Source organism: Eubalaena glacialis, chromosome 3, assembly GCF_028564815.1.
Source record: "Eubalaena glacialis isolate mEubGla1 chromosome 3, mEubGla1.1.hap2.+ XY, whole genome shotgun sequence".
NCBI lineage: Eukaryota > Metazoa > Chordata > Mammalia > Artiodactyla > Balaenidae > Eubalaena > Eubalaena glacialis.
Window position 1 is genome coordinate 32,457,963 of NC_083718.1, and position 17,310 is coordinate 32,475,272.

Sequence of the window (17,310 nt, forward strand, 5' to 3'; positions counted from 1 at the left end):
CCCAGCTAAGCCCGGAGAACAAAAGGTGTGGTGAGGCTTTCCCCCGAGAGGTTGGGGGCTTGTCTCCAGATGTGGGTGGTGAGTTGCAGCCGCGGCCATCCCAGAGCAGCCTGGCCTCGCTCCCGGGGGCCAGGGAAGGATTCTGGAGTTCAGGCCAGCATCCCCCTACTCTTCTGCTCACCCCCACTCTCCCTCCCACCAGAGTGCATGACTCCGTACAGCCCCCTGAGGGATTTAGAGCCAGCTAACATTAAGAAGGAGAAGGAAGCATGGCGCTCTTGCAGTCAAAGCTCTTGTGTTGCAGTGGAGACGAAAGAGGCATTGCTCAAGGTCATTGCCATGGGCAATGTGGAACCTCCTGAATCCCGGTTCTGTGCTCTTCCCTCTACATCTGCCTCCTTCCTTTCTTGTCTGCTGCCACAGGGACGGGGGTATAGGAGAGAAGTGGGGCTCAGGGGGCCAGTAGGGATTTGGGGAGTTTTACACCAGCCTGTGCTGAAGATGGGGTAGATCCCTTCCCAGCAGGTCTGAGGGACAAGAGAATTCCCCAATGTGCCCTTGTCCCCTAAAATGCTGTGCACGATCACAGAGGCCTGTGGCCCCAAGCTGCTGAGTTGCGGCTCCCTGTCTCTTGGAGGGAGGTTTTCTGAAGGTTATCGGCAGGTGGATGACTTGGAGACTTTCCATTGAATGTTATCCTTGCAGCCTCTAGTCAAGGCCGATAACTCCTTGGAGACATTTTATCGCACACCTTGTGCTTCCTCATTGCCCCTCAGAGGCGGCTTTTGCTCCTGAAGCCGAGAGATAGCTGCACCCACTGGTGCACACTTCAGAGAACCCCAGCAGGGCAGTGCAGACTTTGGCCCCAGCATGTGCTGTGTCAGCACTTAGCACTTTTGAAAAACTCACCTGGGGGAACCTGGGCACCAGCCTCAGAATTAGCCTGGACCTGGTGAATATTAATCAAACAACAGATAAGCTGCAGGCACACCTGGGAAATCCCCCAGGTGCAGGCAGGAAACCAGCAGCTCTGGAGGGCAGGGAGGGCCTGAGGCTGCCATGATGGTGCCCAAGACCCGGGAGATTCTAAGGGGAGGGCACAGAAAGCAGAAGGAGCCCGTGGACTTTTCCAGATCTGGCCACTCTGGGGGCCCTGCCTGGATAGAGCAGGCAGAGGCTTTAGTGGAGATGGCTAGGCAGAGCCACACTGAGGCGACAGCTTGCATTACAGGGCCAGCCATGGACTCTATCTCCTTCTCTCCTCTCTCCTCTCTCCCTTCTTTCAACTCCCACCTTACCTTTCCTTTCCCCTTCTCCTACTTCCTCTGCCTTCCCCCTCTCCTCCTCACCTTGTTCCCTTTTCTCTCCCTTTAGCCCACAGCCCAGACTGGCCAGTGGCCTTGTGTGGCTTTGTCTAGTTGTACAGGGGGTGGGGCGAGGGGACCAGACCATTGACTGTCAGAGCCTGTTCTTAACATTAGCGAGACATGTATTAGCGTTGGCAGGAGAAAACTATGGCTAACTTAATTTTGCTTTCTTTAGAAAAAAGAGTCCACAGGTCCCAGGAACTGCAGGCAGTAGATAGATTCAAAGAAGAGATTTTTAGTCACTCAGAAAGCATCCACGAAACCCTGTGGGAACTACCAATGAAGTATAATGTACCATCCCTGCCTTTTTAATCAGCAAGCAACAGAAAGCCATTTGAGTAGTGGTCAGCATGGTGTCTGTCAAAAGAGTGGAAGGTTCTTGTTCACAGTAGCTGTGCCTTGGGCACCTACACCGGCCTAGATCCCGGTTCAGAGCCTGGTGGCTCAAAGTCCTCCCCTCAAGGAGGTCCCCAGGCCAGTGAGAGAGACCAGAGCAGGGGAAGATCAGTGTGGACTGGGGGCCAGGGAGGGCTTTCTAGAAACTGTGGAGAAGAAACAGAATAGGACCCTTGAACAGAAAACTACTTCGCCTGAGAGTTAATTAACTCCTATTATTGACTGGCGGCGCACTACCAGTGAGACAGAAAGCTTCCCTTGAAGGAAGCAATTCTCCTTCCGCAAAAGAGAAGGGGAAGCGAGCGACTCAGTACCAGGCCTGCTGTTGACTCTTCTAACACAGTCTCATTTAACTGGTACAACAGCCCCGTACAGATTCTCATTCCCCCTGGAGAGGAAGCTGATCCCCAAGACTGAGTAACCTTTCCAGGGTCCCACAATTGCAGCTAAGGTTTAAACTTCTAGCTTGGGGTCTTTCCACTACACAGTGCTTCCCCAAATCCAGAGCTCCATGCTGGCAGGTGGGTGCTGGGGCTGGAATCCCCCAGAGGGAGTTTTTTAGTCTTGGTGGCGGTGACCCAGGCCAAATGTGCGTGTTTAGGGCTGTGAGGATGGAGCTGTGCTTCTCTCGGAGGGCAGGTACGTCCTGCTCTTAGATGGAGGTGATCCAGCCCCAGCGCTGAGCAAACCAAGATCCCAGAGTGAGAAGGAGCTCGCCCAGGTCCCAGGGCTGCTCACCCAGCTTCTCACTCGTCTCCTCTCAGGACTCTTCATCTACAGTGTTTTTTTTTGCAGGTCACCAACCAGAGGGCAGGATGGAAAATGCGTATCCTCCTCATACTGTGCCTGCTGCAGGGTGAGTCCCAAACAGCCCAGCTTCAGAGCTTGTACACCCAGACCCAAGCCTTCCAGGCTGCAGACATGCCTGGCGGGCACCTCAACGGCATTCAGCACCCGCACCGTAGTTCGGGCATCTGCACGGCTTTGGATCGAGGGAGTGGTCAGATCTGGGTCAGAGGGAATGAGGGAGGTGAGAGCTCACATGAGAGGGCATATGTCTGACTTGATGATTGCTGGAATATTCACAGTTTTGATCTGTCTCTGCTCTCTTCCATTCAAGCTGATGACTGAAAGTCGGCTGCATTTGCAAGATATGGGTTCCAGGGTGTGCAAAAGCCAGAGGTAGCACTGCTCTATTTCCACTCATTCCAAAAACGCTCAAGTGCCAGACCCAGTACTAGGGACATAAAAACCCTGACCTACTCCAAAGAGTGCAGAGTCTACAAAGAAACCAGATGGGTAAATACTACATCTACGCATTTACTTATTTAGTCAACGCATACTTATGGAGGGCCTACCATGTGCCAGGCACTAGGGACACACGGATGAAAGACAGAATTCCTGCTCTGTAGGTCCTGACAGGCTGGTGTGCTGATCAGGCTCAGAGGACCAATGGTCCTGTCTCCATGCTGTGGTATCTGGTTTTATTTTGATGGTAATGGGGAGCCATTGAGGAATATAGTGAGTATGTGCTTAGAGTGTCTGGTACCCAAGTAGATGCTTAACAAATGATTGTTGAAAGAATAAATGAATAAATAAAAGCTATGATAATACAAAAAAAAGATTAACAATTGTGTTTGTCTTACAAACAAACCAGAATTTTAATGAATCAAAGGTAGCTTATATCTGGGCGAGAACCCTCTGTGATATAATCACACCACCTCTTTATTTTCATCTCCCAATGCCCCCTTTAAAATTTTTCAGTAGGAGCAAGCTTCCCCAGCCCCCAGAAGAAAACTCAGGCAGGCCCATGATTTTTCTCCGAACATATAAGAGTCTTAACCTAATTCCTTTAAGTCTCAGATGTTCTAATTTGATCATTGTAAGTGGCCAATTAAATATTTTGGTCAGTAATTTAATGCCCCTTCGTCACCCAAGGCCTGCAGTCAGGAAGGCAGGGAGGGGTCCGGGGGCTGCCTTCCCCCTTCCCCTGCTCCTTCTCCTCCCCGCCGAGGCAGCTGGCACTTGGGACGCCAGTAGGGTCACAGCAGCAGGTGGGAGGAGAGCAGGAGCCAGGCAGCTCTTACTTGATGGGATGGCTTGGAACTCTCTGGCCTGGCAGGGCTCTCGAGCTGGCTCCTCCTCTTGTGGATGCCTTTGTGGATCCTTCAAGGGCCCATCTCCTCCCTGTGCCCCAGGTTCTGCTTTGGCCCCTCCACATGGAAGACCCCGTCTCAGGTGGCTGTGGGATGGCTCTCTCCCCTCTGGGCCCACCCTCTGGGCCAAGGAAACACGCCCGGTTTTCTCACCCCTTTGCTGGAGGGAGGAGTGATCCATCCCAGGCACCACCTTGCTCTCCCTGCTCCTGTCGCAGGCCTTTTGCGCTTCCTCAGACCAGGTCAAGCTCCAGTGCAGGCCTCACTCGCCCATCCCTGACTGAAGCCGTACAGTGGGCAACTGCTGGGAGATGACGGGTGAATGAGAGCAGGGGCACCGCCTCCGCTGCAGGGACCCCTGGCAGGCACCGCATTGATCCTAAAATGCCAGCCCTTTCTGTAATTCTCACAGGCAACTAGTACAAAATTCCAAAAACCTTTATTATATATAACCAAGAGCTACTAGTCATCCACCCAATAAGTTCTTAAGGGTAAGTGAAATTTGGTATTTATAAAAGAAAAAAATGTTTATTGCAAAAGTTGATTAAGGATTCCTAACCAGCTCTCAGCTGCGAAGTCGGAACAGCCCTTCCCGCTGATGAATGGGGCTCCTTAATCCTTCTGCCTGCGCCGCATGTAGATCACATGCAGATTCCTGAAACATGAGGTGTGAACACTTTATCAGAGCACCATCACTGTCATCTTGAGGTGGTCCTTGTTTGTAATTACGAAGATTCTTACTTTTTTTTTTTTTTCTGCTCATTTTTTTTTTTTAAACATCTTTATTGAAGTATAATTGCTTTACAATGGTGTGTTAGCTTCTGCTCCACAACAAAGCGAATCAGCCACACACATACACATGCTCCCATATCTCTTCCCTCTTGCATCTCCCTCCCTCCCACCCTCCCCATCCCACCCCTCTAGGTGGTCACAAAGCACCGAGCTGATCTCCCTGTGCCATGCGGCCGCCTCCCACCAGCTATCCACTTTACATTTGGCAGTGTAAAAATATGGAACGCTTCACGAATTTGCGTGTCATCCTTGCGCAGGGGCCATGCTAATCCTCCCTGTATCGTTCCAATCCTAGTATATGTGCTGCCGAAGCGAGCACAGATTCTTACTTTTTAATGATAAGTTGCCATTTAACTTTAGCAATAGTGGCATAGTTGTGGTGTGTCGCTTAATTAAACCTACAATGAGTATTGATTTATCCCTAACATTTATGGCCTTGACTCTTCCTATAATGAGACCTCAAGACATATGCAACAGGCAGGGCCAGCTTTATGGGCATGTGCCCTGTGCAGTCACACAGGGCCCCGTTCAGAAGGTGCTTGGTTTAATGCTCCACTGCTGCCATAGTGAAATCCTTAGTAACTTTTGAATAAGGGATCCTCCATTTTTATTTTGCACTGGACCCTGCAAATTATGTAGCCAGTCCTGGCAACAGGATTAAACTTTCTTGGATTCAGAGGTGCTAAAGACATAGAACAAATTGATAGATGCCAGGCACCCATATCCTAAAGCAACATGTTGAACCACCTAGGCAGGACTATGGAGAGAGATGGCAAAGCTAGTTGTTCCAGAAATAGCCCACCGTGTATGTAGTCTCCTGAAGAATCATCAGAGGTAGAAGAGAAGAGCTTTTTGCAGAGAGACAGTGTGCTGTGCTCTCCACCACCTGCTCCTGGGGGACAAGACGGATCACCTCCTCCTCACTTTAAGCCAAGTAAGAGAAGGAACTTCTAGGACGCCACACAACAAGCTTGCTGTATGTCCCAGATTTCTCCTGACAGCAGGACAAAGGTGTGTTTCCTGGGGCCAAATGTAGGTCCCACAGAAAGGAGCTGCCCCAGGGCCTCTACCAAGAGGTCTACCCAGAAGGGATTGTAACCACGAGAGGGGCACGTGGCCAGAAGTCCTAGGCTTGGTGGTGGAGGAGTCATAAAAGGCCAGCAGGAGGAGAAGCAGTTCTTACCAGGAGGGAACTGCAGCCAGAGGCCACGGACAAGCGATCTGGGAGGCAAAAGGGAAGGACGCAGCTCTGGACGTCTGCCATGCCCGGAGGGCGCCACCAGCAGATCACGACTTTCCATTCACATCTCGTCTCTCCCCTCCACACCCAATCCCAGAGGGGCCCCAAGAGCAGTTCTGAGTAGGGGAAGGGGTCGAGCAAAGCAAGAGACCCCGACCTGTCCCCCTCCCCCACATCAGGCCTCCAAGTGTAGCTGGGAAATAGGAAAAGGCTTCAGTTGGATAAGAGGCTGGAGTTGCAGCAGTCACTGGGCTCGACATTTTCCTTTCCAAGTGAGACTATGAAAGCTACTATACTTGAAATTATGTCTGAGATTTCATCAAGGAGGAGAGACATCCCAGCGCTAGTACGAAGAGGCAGTGAGAGAAAGAGTAAACTTTGTTTCTGCTTGCATTGGATCAAATTTAAGTCAGTAAAAGGGCCATAGACTGTGCTTCAACTATGATTCATGCCTACCGCCAAAGCAGACATATTCACAATTCTGCTGTGCTTTGACAGTGGCACTTGGTTATTTCCATTTCTAGAGAAGTGGGCAGTATGAACGTTTTTGAAAACGATGGTCTGGGGAGTTACCCACCAAGCAGAGCAGGATTCCTGTGCTTCCAGCACCCTCTCCTTTCAGCAGAAGTCACACTCATCTGTTTTTACTATTTAACATCCCTCTTTTAAAAAAAAATTTTATTGAAGTATAGTTGATTTTCAATGTTGTGTTAATTTCTGCTGTACAGCAAAGTGATTCAGTTATGCATATATATATTCTTTTTCATATTCTTTTCCATTATGGTTTAGCACAGGATATTGAACATAGTTCCCTGTGCTATACTGTAGGACCTTGTTGTTTTAACATCTCTCTTTTACATTCCATGCAAATAAACCACAGCCCTTCTGTCAGCTGTTGCCTTGGCCTTCTGACAGGTGCTTAGATGGCAGCTTCTTAAACATTTGCATTTTTTGTAAAACATCTGCACTGGAGCACAGTGGCATGAATCCAGGCTTTGGACGGACATGTACAAGATCACCTGTACATGATAAGCTCAACAGTGGTTAGCTAAATAGTGGTAAGATTATTCTTGCATTTTCATCTCTCCATGGGGCCTTGGACACAGCTCCATTTCATACCTTGGAGCTACTCCTGACCTAGTGGCTAAGCTCTGACATTTCTATATTGATTCTTTTTAGCTTCACTTTCACGGAGGCATTTTCTGACCTGTTCCCTCTCTGGCAGAGTTTGGAGCTCATAGCTCCCCAAACAGTGACAAATTCAGCACTCTTGCCCCGGACTTTTTTTTTCTCTGCCTGCAGCTGCAAATGCGTTGAAGGGCCCGAGGCTGGTGTCTGGGGAGCCTGGGGGAGCTGTCACCATCCAGTGCCATTACCCACCCTTCTCCATCAACAGCCACCCGAGGAAGTACTGGTGCCGCCTAAGCCCCCTGACGTGGGTCTGCCACACCATCGTGTCCACCAACCGCTACACTCACATTCGCTACCGTGGCCGTGTGGTCCTAAGAGACTTCCCACAAAGAGGCTTGTTTGTGGTGAGGCTCTCCCAGCTGTCCCCGGAGGATGTGGGGCACTACCGCTGTGGCATTGGAAACACAAACAACATGCTGTTCTTCAGCATGAAGCTGACCATCTCTGCAGGTAAGGGCTGATGGCTGGCAGGTCAAGTTTGGTGACCTGAATGCTAGGAAGGGGAAGGGGCAACAGAAGACCAGAGGTCCAGGAGGGCTTTAAACACAAGGGAAGTGATGATGAAAAGCTGGGGTCAGGCAAGGACTTTAAGACATAGACTTTCATTTCAGATGGAGACCACCTTCAGAGGGAAGGTAGATACTAGGGAAAACGTCCCAACTGAATCCCCGTAATCTATCTCACCCAATTCCCCCCGAAAGTTGTGGCACATATATTTGAAGAGAGCTCCATGAAACTGGTGAATTGGAGGACATGGCTTCTTACGGTCATGATGTCTCTTTGTTCAGACATGCAGAGCACATAAGACAGGCAAAGCAGAAGAATGGGGACTGAGCTCTTCCTAAGGCTGAGCCTCTCAGCAGACATCCGACAGCTACCAGGCCAATGCCGTGTGTGGCTCGTTCTGGAGAGTTGATCTAGAGTCAGGTACCCAGAGTCCAAGGAAGGGCATCCAGGCTATGAAAGGCTGGTCTACCGGAGAGATGGCTCAGGCAGGCAGGAGTCCAGAGAGTGGACTTGTTTGATTAGATGTTGCTCTCTAACCATCTGCTGACATTGGCTGCTCTGCTGTGACTGGAGTTTTCTTTTTTTCTTATTTGAAAAGCAGTACGTGAAGGGATGTGGGCCCTAGGAAAGGGGACAGCATGGTGTCGTGGGGCAGCTGGATAGAGACTATGCGGGCGTAAAAGGAGATAGGGACATAAAATGTCAATATTGGCAACAGACTAGAGAACACATCTGGTTTTCCCAATTTTTTATTTTATCCAACATATTGACCAAAGACTGCATTGCTTAGTGAAGTTGCATTCCATGGAGCAAACACGTCAAGCCTGGTGTCCTTTGCAGCCTGGTGTCCTGTAGGCAGCCCGGATAGCCTTCTCATTTGGTCTCCTTCTGCTGTTCACACAGGTCTTTCCAGAACCATCCCCGCAGCCACTCTGGCTGCTGGTGAGCTCATCACGGGATCCTCTGTGACAGTATCGCCAGCGGCCAACAGACGGACACCAGGAACTATCCAGACTATAGAGAGACAAGGGACAGGATGGGACAGAGTTGCTCTGACTCTAGGAACCAGCAAAACCACAGCTTCAGCTAAGGGAAGACAAACCCCAGGAGCAACTGGGGTAGTAGCTCCAGGGACAGGCAGCCAGCTAGAGGGTTCCATTTGGGCAACCATCCCCACTCCACAGAGTCCAGCTTCAGCCATCAGAGGTGTGTCCAATCCAACAGAAGGTGATCGAGTGTGGAGCACCAGAAGTTTGGAAGCAAACAGGGCTAGGGCCAGCGAAAGAGAGAGGGAAACAACTACTGGGACTGATAGGCAAAGAGAGGACACAGAGAGGGTCAGAATAGCCCCAGACACAGCTGAGAAGGTCATGGCGACAATTAGGCCATCAACCCTGGTCTCAGAAAAATGGATGTGGGAAACCCTCCAAGAAGAAATGTCGGTTTCTAAGCCACAAGCCCTGCGCTCCATTGAAGGAACCACCCCAGTTGCAGTTGTGTGGACCTTGGAGCCGACCAGCCTAGAGATGGCATCTGCGGAAGGAAGCAGTGAAGGAGACCTAGACACCTCTGCTGGAGACAGTGGTCCCCAAGTGACGCCAAGCCAGGCCCTGGCAGCAAGGCCCCTCAGGCCCCTGGGCAAGGACTCCCACGTGAAGAGGTAAACCCCCAGGCCGCCCTCTCCGTTGGGGCTCCACATCTGCTCCATCTCTTTGCACGCCCCTCAGTGAGCTAACCTCTGTGACTCCCTCCGTCTGCCCACTCCTCTCGCTTTGTAACCTCAGGACAGTAAAGCGCAAGGGACATGAAAGTCAGAATCCTCCCTCATTCAAGGGTCCTTGCTGGGAGAACGCTATCTGAGTATCTTCATGTGACTTTCAAGCAAAAATATAAGCACTAGAATAATGGAATATTTAGGTGGGACTGTTGGGACTTCTTTTTTTTTTAAAGATGAGGAAACAAAGCTCCGACGAGGTCGGGGGGTAACTCACTGAAGCTGCAAAGACAGATTGTGGCAAAGCCAAATGCCAAGTGTAGATGCCCTGACCCTCACTCACTTCTCTTGCCCACTGTGGCACGTTGGTGGAGGAGGGAAAGGATCAGGGCTTGGGAACCAGAAGGCAGGGGACTTAGTCCCAGCTCGGCAACTAACCCTCCATGGGAATTCGGGCAGACAGCTTGCCTTGGCCTCAGCTTCTCAGCTGTAAAATGAGGGGCAAGGGCCAAAGGGTCTTCAGTCTCCTACCCAGCTCCAACCTCCCCTCTCCTGTGCTTTTACCATCCCCTCCTCTGCTGCTTCCACTCCAGTGCTTCTCTGGAAGAGAAAAACATCTCTCGGATGCTGACACCAGTCTCTTCGGTGCTGTGTCCGCTTATGCTGACGGCTCTTGTTCTGCTGCGAAGGAAGCTCCGGAGAAAGAAGAGCTGTAAGTGGAGCTTAAGTCACCCCAAGGCCGGGAAGGGGAGTGCTTGTTCCCATCTGACACCCTTAGGACTGGGTCGGGGTCAGAGTTGGTACCAGGACTTCTGGATGTAGAAGTGTTGCTAAATTCTAGTCTGAGCCATTTAACCAAGCTTGGCCTTGGTTCCTTTATCAAGCAGATGGGAAAGTAGTCTATGTATTTATGTCTCAATGGCATCCCAGAGCTTAAGGAGAAGCTCTTCAGAAGATGGCAAGACAGCTGGTAGTCATATGAACCACGTGAACACTCCCGAAAGCAGACCGGAGTACAGGGCCCAAATGTGGAACCAGACTGCATTTGCACCCTCTGCACGGCCCAGCTGGAAGTCTCTTACAGCACCAGGTCCAGGTTTAAACATTCCTAAAGGGACTGCTCCACGGCATTTAGATCTGGCGAGGAAAGGGTGAGATGTTCTGGGAGCAAGTCAAAGGGGCTAAGATTCTCAGACCCAACGCCCCAAAGGCCTGGCCCAATCCCTGCCGATCTAAGGGCTCAGTTGCAAATCCTCTGTGTCAGAAAGTCCTTGAGGCTTGCGGTTGGTGAAGGTGGTTCTCAAGGAATCAAATTCAGTGCCCAGGACGCTCACAGTGTGCTCTGTGTCTGTGCAGCTCAGGAGACAGAAAGGTCATCAGGGGTCACCTTGATTCAGATGACACCGTTCCCGGAGCTGAGCCTCCAGCCAGACCAGCTTCCCCAGGTGGAAAGGGAGATGCTCCAGGATGACCCTCCTCCTCTCCGTGCCAGCCTGAGCACCCCGGAGAGGGACCCTGGACCCCGAGGAATGGAAGGATAAGCCACGCAGTCACCGTGGAAAAAAGAACCAGGACCGAATACCATAGCCCCAGCCTCTTCTCTTCCTTCCTCCGCCTGTATGAAGGGAAGCCTGGGGAGCTGGGACTCCATCTGGGGAAGCAAAGGCTGACCATCACTGGACCAAGGAAGGCGCAGCATTTTTCATGGCCAAAGGTGACACTATGACTCAAAGAAGGCTGCAAGAAAGGATCTATTAGTTACTGGAGGAGGTCAGTGGACCTGGAAAAAGTGGAATTTCCGTTCCTGGAGGTTTGAAAATATGAGAGGCTTCCAATCAGAGTGGAGAATTAACAAAATGTCAACCATCACTCCTAGCCCTTGGTAGGTGCCCCTTTTTTCTGACATCTCTTAACACTCAGCCTGCTGCACATATTAAACTATATCGTTTTCAAGTACATTCTAAGCTCTTAGGGCAGTAATTGTGTTTTCTCCATCTCACTATGTCCCCAAAGAACTTCAGCTCAGTAGGGCCCCCAATAAATATTTGTGACTGAATGGCTGACCAGAGGGGCATGGGCTCCGTGACCTCTGGGGACCCTGCCAACACAGATGTTCTGAATCCCCCTTCATTTGGGAGTCCCCTAGATGATCCCATAGGTCCTTACACAGGGACCAAAAGGAAGAACCCTCATTCCCAATTCATCCCTGCCCATTTGGCCCCATAGTTATTATGCTGTAGACATTTTGACCCAGTCAAGATTTTCTGGTATTTTCCTAAGTTCATGAAGGAAGAGGGTATTTTTCAGTAGATTCTCATGTCCTTCATAAAGCTCCTCTTATTCAACTGCTTGTAAATCCTTGATATCAAGGACTGATGATGAAGCTGGAAAGTAGTTATGGTAAGAGGGACAGATAAGAGAGAAGGTGGCCAAGAGGAATTTTATGTGGATTCTGCTTTACAATCAGTTTATCTCATGCCTGTTGGGGGACTTTTGCTCCACTCTTGGGCCCACTGTCTTTTCAGGAATTGCATCTGCTCTTTTATTTTGCCAGATCTGTCAGCAAGCTGTCTGAACTTCATGTTTGGACAGAGCAGCCCTTGAGCAGTGGAAGAGAAGGGAAAGAAAGGCTCCAGTATCAAGTCAAGAATTGTCAGGTAGACATTCCCAGAAGGCTCGGCCCTCTCTCCTAAGCTGTCAGCAGCACCAGAAATCCTTCCTTCCTTACTACCTCCTCATAGCTGGGGCTGAACCCAGACACTGTCCAGAGAAAATCAATACGATGCCATTTTCATGGTTTGGGAGAGAAAGACTCACTGCTTTGGATAAACAGGGAAGTTGCCTGCACCTAACCAAATGGAATCACCGAATTTCAGAGCTAATAGATCCTCAGAGATTAACCAGTCTAAAATCCATTGCCGGGGGTGAGATAACTGAGACCCCATGGGGGGAAGTAACTTGTTGAAAGTCACTCAGTTAACCCAGTTAGGAATAGCAGGGTGAGGACTAGAAAAGGGAACTCACGACCTTGACCTGGTGGCTTCCCCACTTCACCTTTGCTAAACAATGTATCAGAGCAAAACTCATCGTCAAAAATCAATGACACCACAGCCCTAGCTCCAGACCATTTTCATGCACATGATCTCAGGGACCTGCCTGAAACACCTGTAAAAGAGATAGGAGAGCCACTGTTATCCCATCCAACCAATGAGGAAGCAGGCCCTGAATGGTATGTAATTCAACCATGGTCACTCAGCTCATTAGAGGCAGGGACGGGAGAGAACCCAGGCTGTATAGGATCATTCCACCTGATAGAGTTTTCCAGAGGCGTCCACAGAATGCTAGCTTCTGAGGACTGTTAAGAGGTATGCTGAGAAAAAGGTTTGGTAGACCAAAGAAGTTTGGGAAATGTGGGTTAAACAAAAAACAGGTTTTGTGCAGGATTTTTGGAAGACTTTAATTCACTAAGGTGCATTGTGACTAGCTCTGGGGGGTGGGGACATTGTGTGTGTTTCCCTGGGTTTTGGACTATTGTGTTTTGGTGAAGCAACCTCACAGGACTGGGTTCCTCAAATCACTTCTTGTTTGAGGAAGCTTGATGCACTAAACCAGGGGTCCGCAAACCTTTTTGGGAAAGGGCCGGATAGTAAATACTTCAGACTTTGCAGGCCGTACAGCCTCTGTCACAACTACTCAGTTCTGCCCTGGCAGCACAGAAGCAGCCAGAGACAATCCATAAGTGAATGACTTTTGCTATGTTCCAACAAAACTATTTACAGAAGCAGGCTGGATCTGGATCTGGCTCGAGAGCCATAATTTGCCAATCCCTGCATTAAGCCATAAAACCAACTGAGACTCTCCTGTTCCCACTCTGATATGAAGGATCACTCCTTCTCAACAGCTTCCCTTGACCACCCCTTTCCTTGCCCCCTCCTCCTTCTGAGCTCTTGTAATCCTTCTGTCTGGGATTCAGCCGTTGGGGCATTCTGCCTGACCACCTGCCTGGGGGAAGGAGGGGACCAACCAGCAAGGGTGTTGGCCAAGGGGCTGGAGTCAGGGGCAGCTTCCAGAAGTAGGAAAGACTGCCAAATCAGAGTTCCAGGGAAAGCTGAGGTCCTCGAGCAGGAGGAGCCAGTAAAAGTTCAAATGGATGGAGCAGAGCCAAGATCAAAGTCTTTGGAGCTGAGCAGAGATAAGATCTGAGGGAAATCTTGGCCAGGAAGGAAGTTGGGCAGCCCCGAAGGCTTACAGCTCTCCTTTATGGGCTAAAGGATGCCTGCAGTGGGGCAGGAGCCTGGACTTAAGGGGCCAGAGCCAAAGCAGGCTAAGCAGGCTAAGCAGGCCACGTCCACTGCTGGGTATTGTCAATGCTTTGGTTTTTTAAGCTCATATCCCCAGCTAGCATGATACCCACACCTCTGGGATGAGGGGCAGGGAGACACTCCATCTCTGAAGCTGGAATCAGGGAAGTGTCCGTGGAGATTTCTAATCCAAGTTACAGGGCAGGGAAGCACTGACTTTCCTAGGATCAAGCATGTTCTCCGGGTTAGGGCTCAACCCTCCCGTTCTCACCCCGCTACTTATTAATGCTGCTACTGTTCGTTAAGTATCTCTACACAGCTGGCACGCCCCTAGGTGTTTTCACATTCCGTATTCATTAGATGCAACATTTCTGTAAGGTAGGCAGGATAATCCCCATTTTACAGATGAGAAGACTGAAGCTGGAGACAGGAAGTAGCTACACACCTGGGCACTGAACGCACAGCAGTTACAGCCTAGATCCTTGATCACGGCGCTGCACCTCCATACTTGGACTTATGGCCTGCATAGCTGGTCAGGCCTTCCCTGTTTAAGGTTCTAGAGAAATCCTTGTTTTCCTCTTTTAGGCCTGGGTGTAAAAATTTCATAACCATTTCCAGTAATTTGTTCTCTTCAATCACTGAGCTGACTTATTCCTGTCCTGGCTAAGTGAAGTGGAAAAGTTAAGGGAGCTGGAACTAAGAGCTAAAGATTCTCTCACCAGCCCCGAGGTCCTTATTGGCATTTGTACAAATCGAGCTCAGATCTTAATCGCCTTCAGGGGTGTCCATCTGTCACAGGTAACTCAGGGCAAACGTTTAACTCCACAGACGACTTCTCGTGCTCTCCACTAAGACTTTGGGGATTTCTTCCTCTTCTCCAGGAGCCAGTGGGGTCTGGGAAATACAGAATCAGTTAAATAACAGCTCCAGTCAGATATAAAGAGGAAGGTACTTCCACAGAAAGACTTATATTTCACTTCAGCCAAGTAGACATGGATTATGTGATTGTTTTCCATTGGTGTAGATAACCCAGGGCTAACAGCTTGACAAACGTTCAGTGGAGAATGGAGATTCTGCACGAAAGGAAACGCACTCTCTGTGGGTGGCCTTGCATGCAGGGTCCAGGGCCACCAAGCCCTCCATTTTTCTTGAAGTGACACAGCTTGGCTTGCAGGCACTGTCCCTCCCAGGCCAACCTGCTCCCTTCACTATCAGCAAGGGGATGAGCAGTCACCCCATGGCCTGCTCTCCAGGGGGTCAGCTGAAAGACAGACAGGCAGTAGAGAGGTGCCAGCTGCAGGAAAGGACCCTATGCCATACTCCTAGAGGCTCGTAGAAACCACGAGCACTGAGGCACTGGGTCAGGAGGCCACCATTTGCCTCCTGGTCCCGTTTTGTTGAAGACATGTGTTCCCTGATTAGCATCTGGCGTCTTCTGTGTCCTGCCTCTTCCAACCTCTGGCCGAGTTCCCAATCTTGGCCTGTTTGCTGCCTTGATCTAGATCTACCAGTGTTGCTCTGAGTGTAGAGGGTCAATCAACAGGGGCCACTTCTTCTCCTAATGTTACAGAGTCCTGGCTCCCCAGCCCTGGGTATCTTAGACAAGAGGAAGAGAACCAGGATGACCATGACCAAAGGCGTTTTCCAAGTTGTCCCATAATTTGAAGATGTTGCACCTCACTTCAGACACGAATTCAAAAAAAGGGCATCAGGGAGTTCACTTCTTTAGAGCCTGGCATGGGAAGGGCAGACTGGTTAGGAAATGCAACTTGTCTAAACTTTTCATTTTGCCAGCACTCTCCTCCACCCGTGTAGCACAGAAAACTGAAAATTAATTACAGTATACATCACCAGAAAGAAGCAGATTGTACACCACTATACAGGTGGGATTGTTGAGGCTCGGATGGCACAGGCTGCAGGGGATCACAGGGGATATTTTTCCAATGGCTGCCTGCTAGGCAAACCTTGGGCTAAAGGCCAGGCTCAGACCAGGAACAAGGAAACAACAAGGCTTCAGGAGGACACCAGTAGCTTATGAGAGGGGCTGGGCCCTGTCACCTGACCCTCTGTTGACTTTGGATGTCTACTCTGAAAATCTTCCCTCTTCCGCCCGTTCCTGGCCAAGGGATGGAGGTAGTAGAGGGCAAGAGAGTGGTTTGGTAACCTCAGAAATGGTTTGTTCATTTGTTCCTGCCTCTCAGAACCAGAGAATAAAAGCTCTTTGGGGTCCCAGGACTGGCTTAGGGGAAATAGAGGGAGCCTTGGGACCAAGGCCAACTTTCCATTTCCAGGCTTTTTCATGTTCAGCTTCATCACTCCTAGCCTCCTCGGGGCAAGACATAGGCTCAGGGGGCACCCACCACAGTCTCTGCCTTCACTACCCCACCAGCCACAATGATAGAGTACAGACAATCTCCCTCACCACCACCCCAGAAGGCCTAGAAGAAATGTTGTTTTCACTCCCTGATTGGGAGTCAACAGAGCTAGGAAAACAGATGAGGGATTGGACGTCTGGGCAGTGACACAGGGAGGCAGGTAGTCAGAGAGAAGGAGGTGACTCAGTGAGTTCATGTAGAAAAAAGAAAAGATTTGAGGCTCAGGTGCACACACTTGGCCAGTAAGTCACCCTCTCCAACACATCCAGTAACCTGAACCTCTAATCTGGTCGCAGCCCTCTCCCCCTCTTTCACACTCCCCACATGTCCACCACCCAGCTTGCCATTCTGACTTTTCCTTCATTGAGCTTGTTCTTGTCATGGACACAATGCTGCCAGATCATAGATGCTATGCTCCAAGCTCCTGAAGAAGGGCCCTGGGGAGCCCCTATGAAATCACCCAGTAGCCAGGCAAACATAGATCATTTATAATGAAGTTTCCTTCTACCTACTTCCTAATGGGAAGATTCACCAGGGAGCCTCTGAACATAAGTCTGTGCTCAGAAACTCCCCCAAAAGCTTGCCCGAGCAAGCCCAGCCAACTGGACGGTTCTAGTCTGGGATTCCAGGCAGTGACCACACTAGGGACCACGTTGCCAGACAGCAGCGCTCAGCTGAGCAAAAAGGCAGTCGTCCCCATCCCATGCCCTCTCCCAAGCCTCAAAGGTGAAATTAGAACAGGAAGAGCCAATGCTGTGCTCCTGCCAGTAGATGACAGCTGGGGCCAAGAAATGCTAGATCATTATTTGCTGATGGCGAGGGCAGGATACTTGGCATAAATAATCCCAAACAGTCAACATCCTTTAAAAAAAAGGGGGGGAATGGGCTTGCTATTTAGCTTTAGTAGATCCACTGTCACAATTCTATTTTCCAGTGATTGATACTAAAATACTATATATTATTGGCTTACCAAGGAATGCTAAATTTCAGGGCTGGCTGACCTGGGATTAAACATTGACTCCAGACAAGGGTTAAACATTGACTCAGCTAAAGATCCGCACATGGGAGCAGAGAGCAGGCAGTAAACAGCAGTTATAGGGCATTTCATCCGTCCCATCTTATTGCACTTGTCCAGCTACATTCATGGAGACCGTCCACAGTGAGCAATGCCAGAAGGGCAGCGGAGGTCTGGGGAAGGAATGGATGGCGTTGACCTCCCCTTCTCCGTTGGTGGCTGGGTCAGCCCCGGGTCTGGGAGCAACACGCTAGTG

At 50.1% G+C, this 17,310-nt stretch overlaps 1 protein-coding gene and 1 non-coding gene across 2 annotated transcripts; one reads left to right on the plus strand and one right to left on the minus strand.

The window, feature by feature from the left end:
* Window positions 1–2,564: 2,564 nt before the first annotated feature.
* FCAMR (Fc alpha and mu receptor) lies at window positions 2,565–10,904 on the plus strand. The gene is given in 6 exon segments (XM_061183714.1): window positions 2,565–2,619; window positions 3,962–4,105; window positions 7,254–7,592; window positions 8,553–9,309; window positions 9,957–10,075; window positions 10,720–10,904. Coding segments are annotated over 6 exon segments (1,578 nt in total). The 5' UTR covers window positions 2,565–2,585.
* Window positions 4,924–5,030, minus strand: LOC133089356 (U6 spliceosomal RNA). Its single transcript, XR_009700718.1, has one exon. It is a non-coding gene; the product is annotated as a U6 spliceosomal RNA (small nuclear RNA).
* Window positions 10,905–17,310: the final 6,406 nt, after the last annotated feature.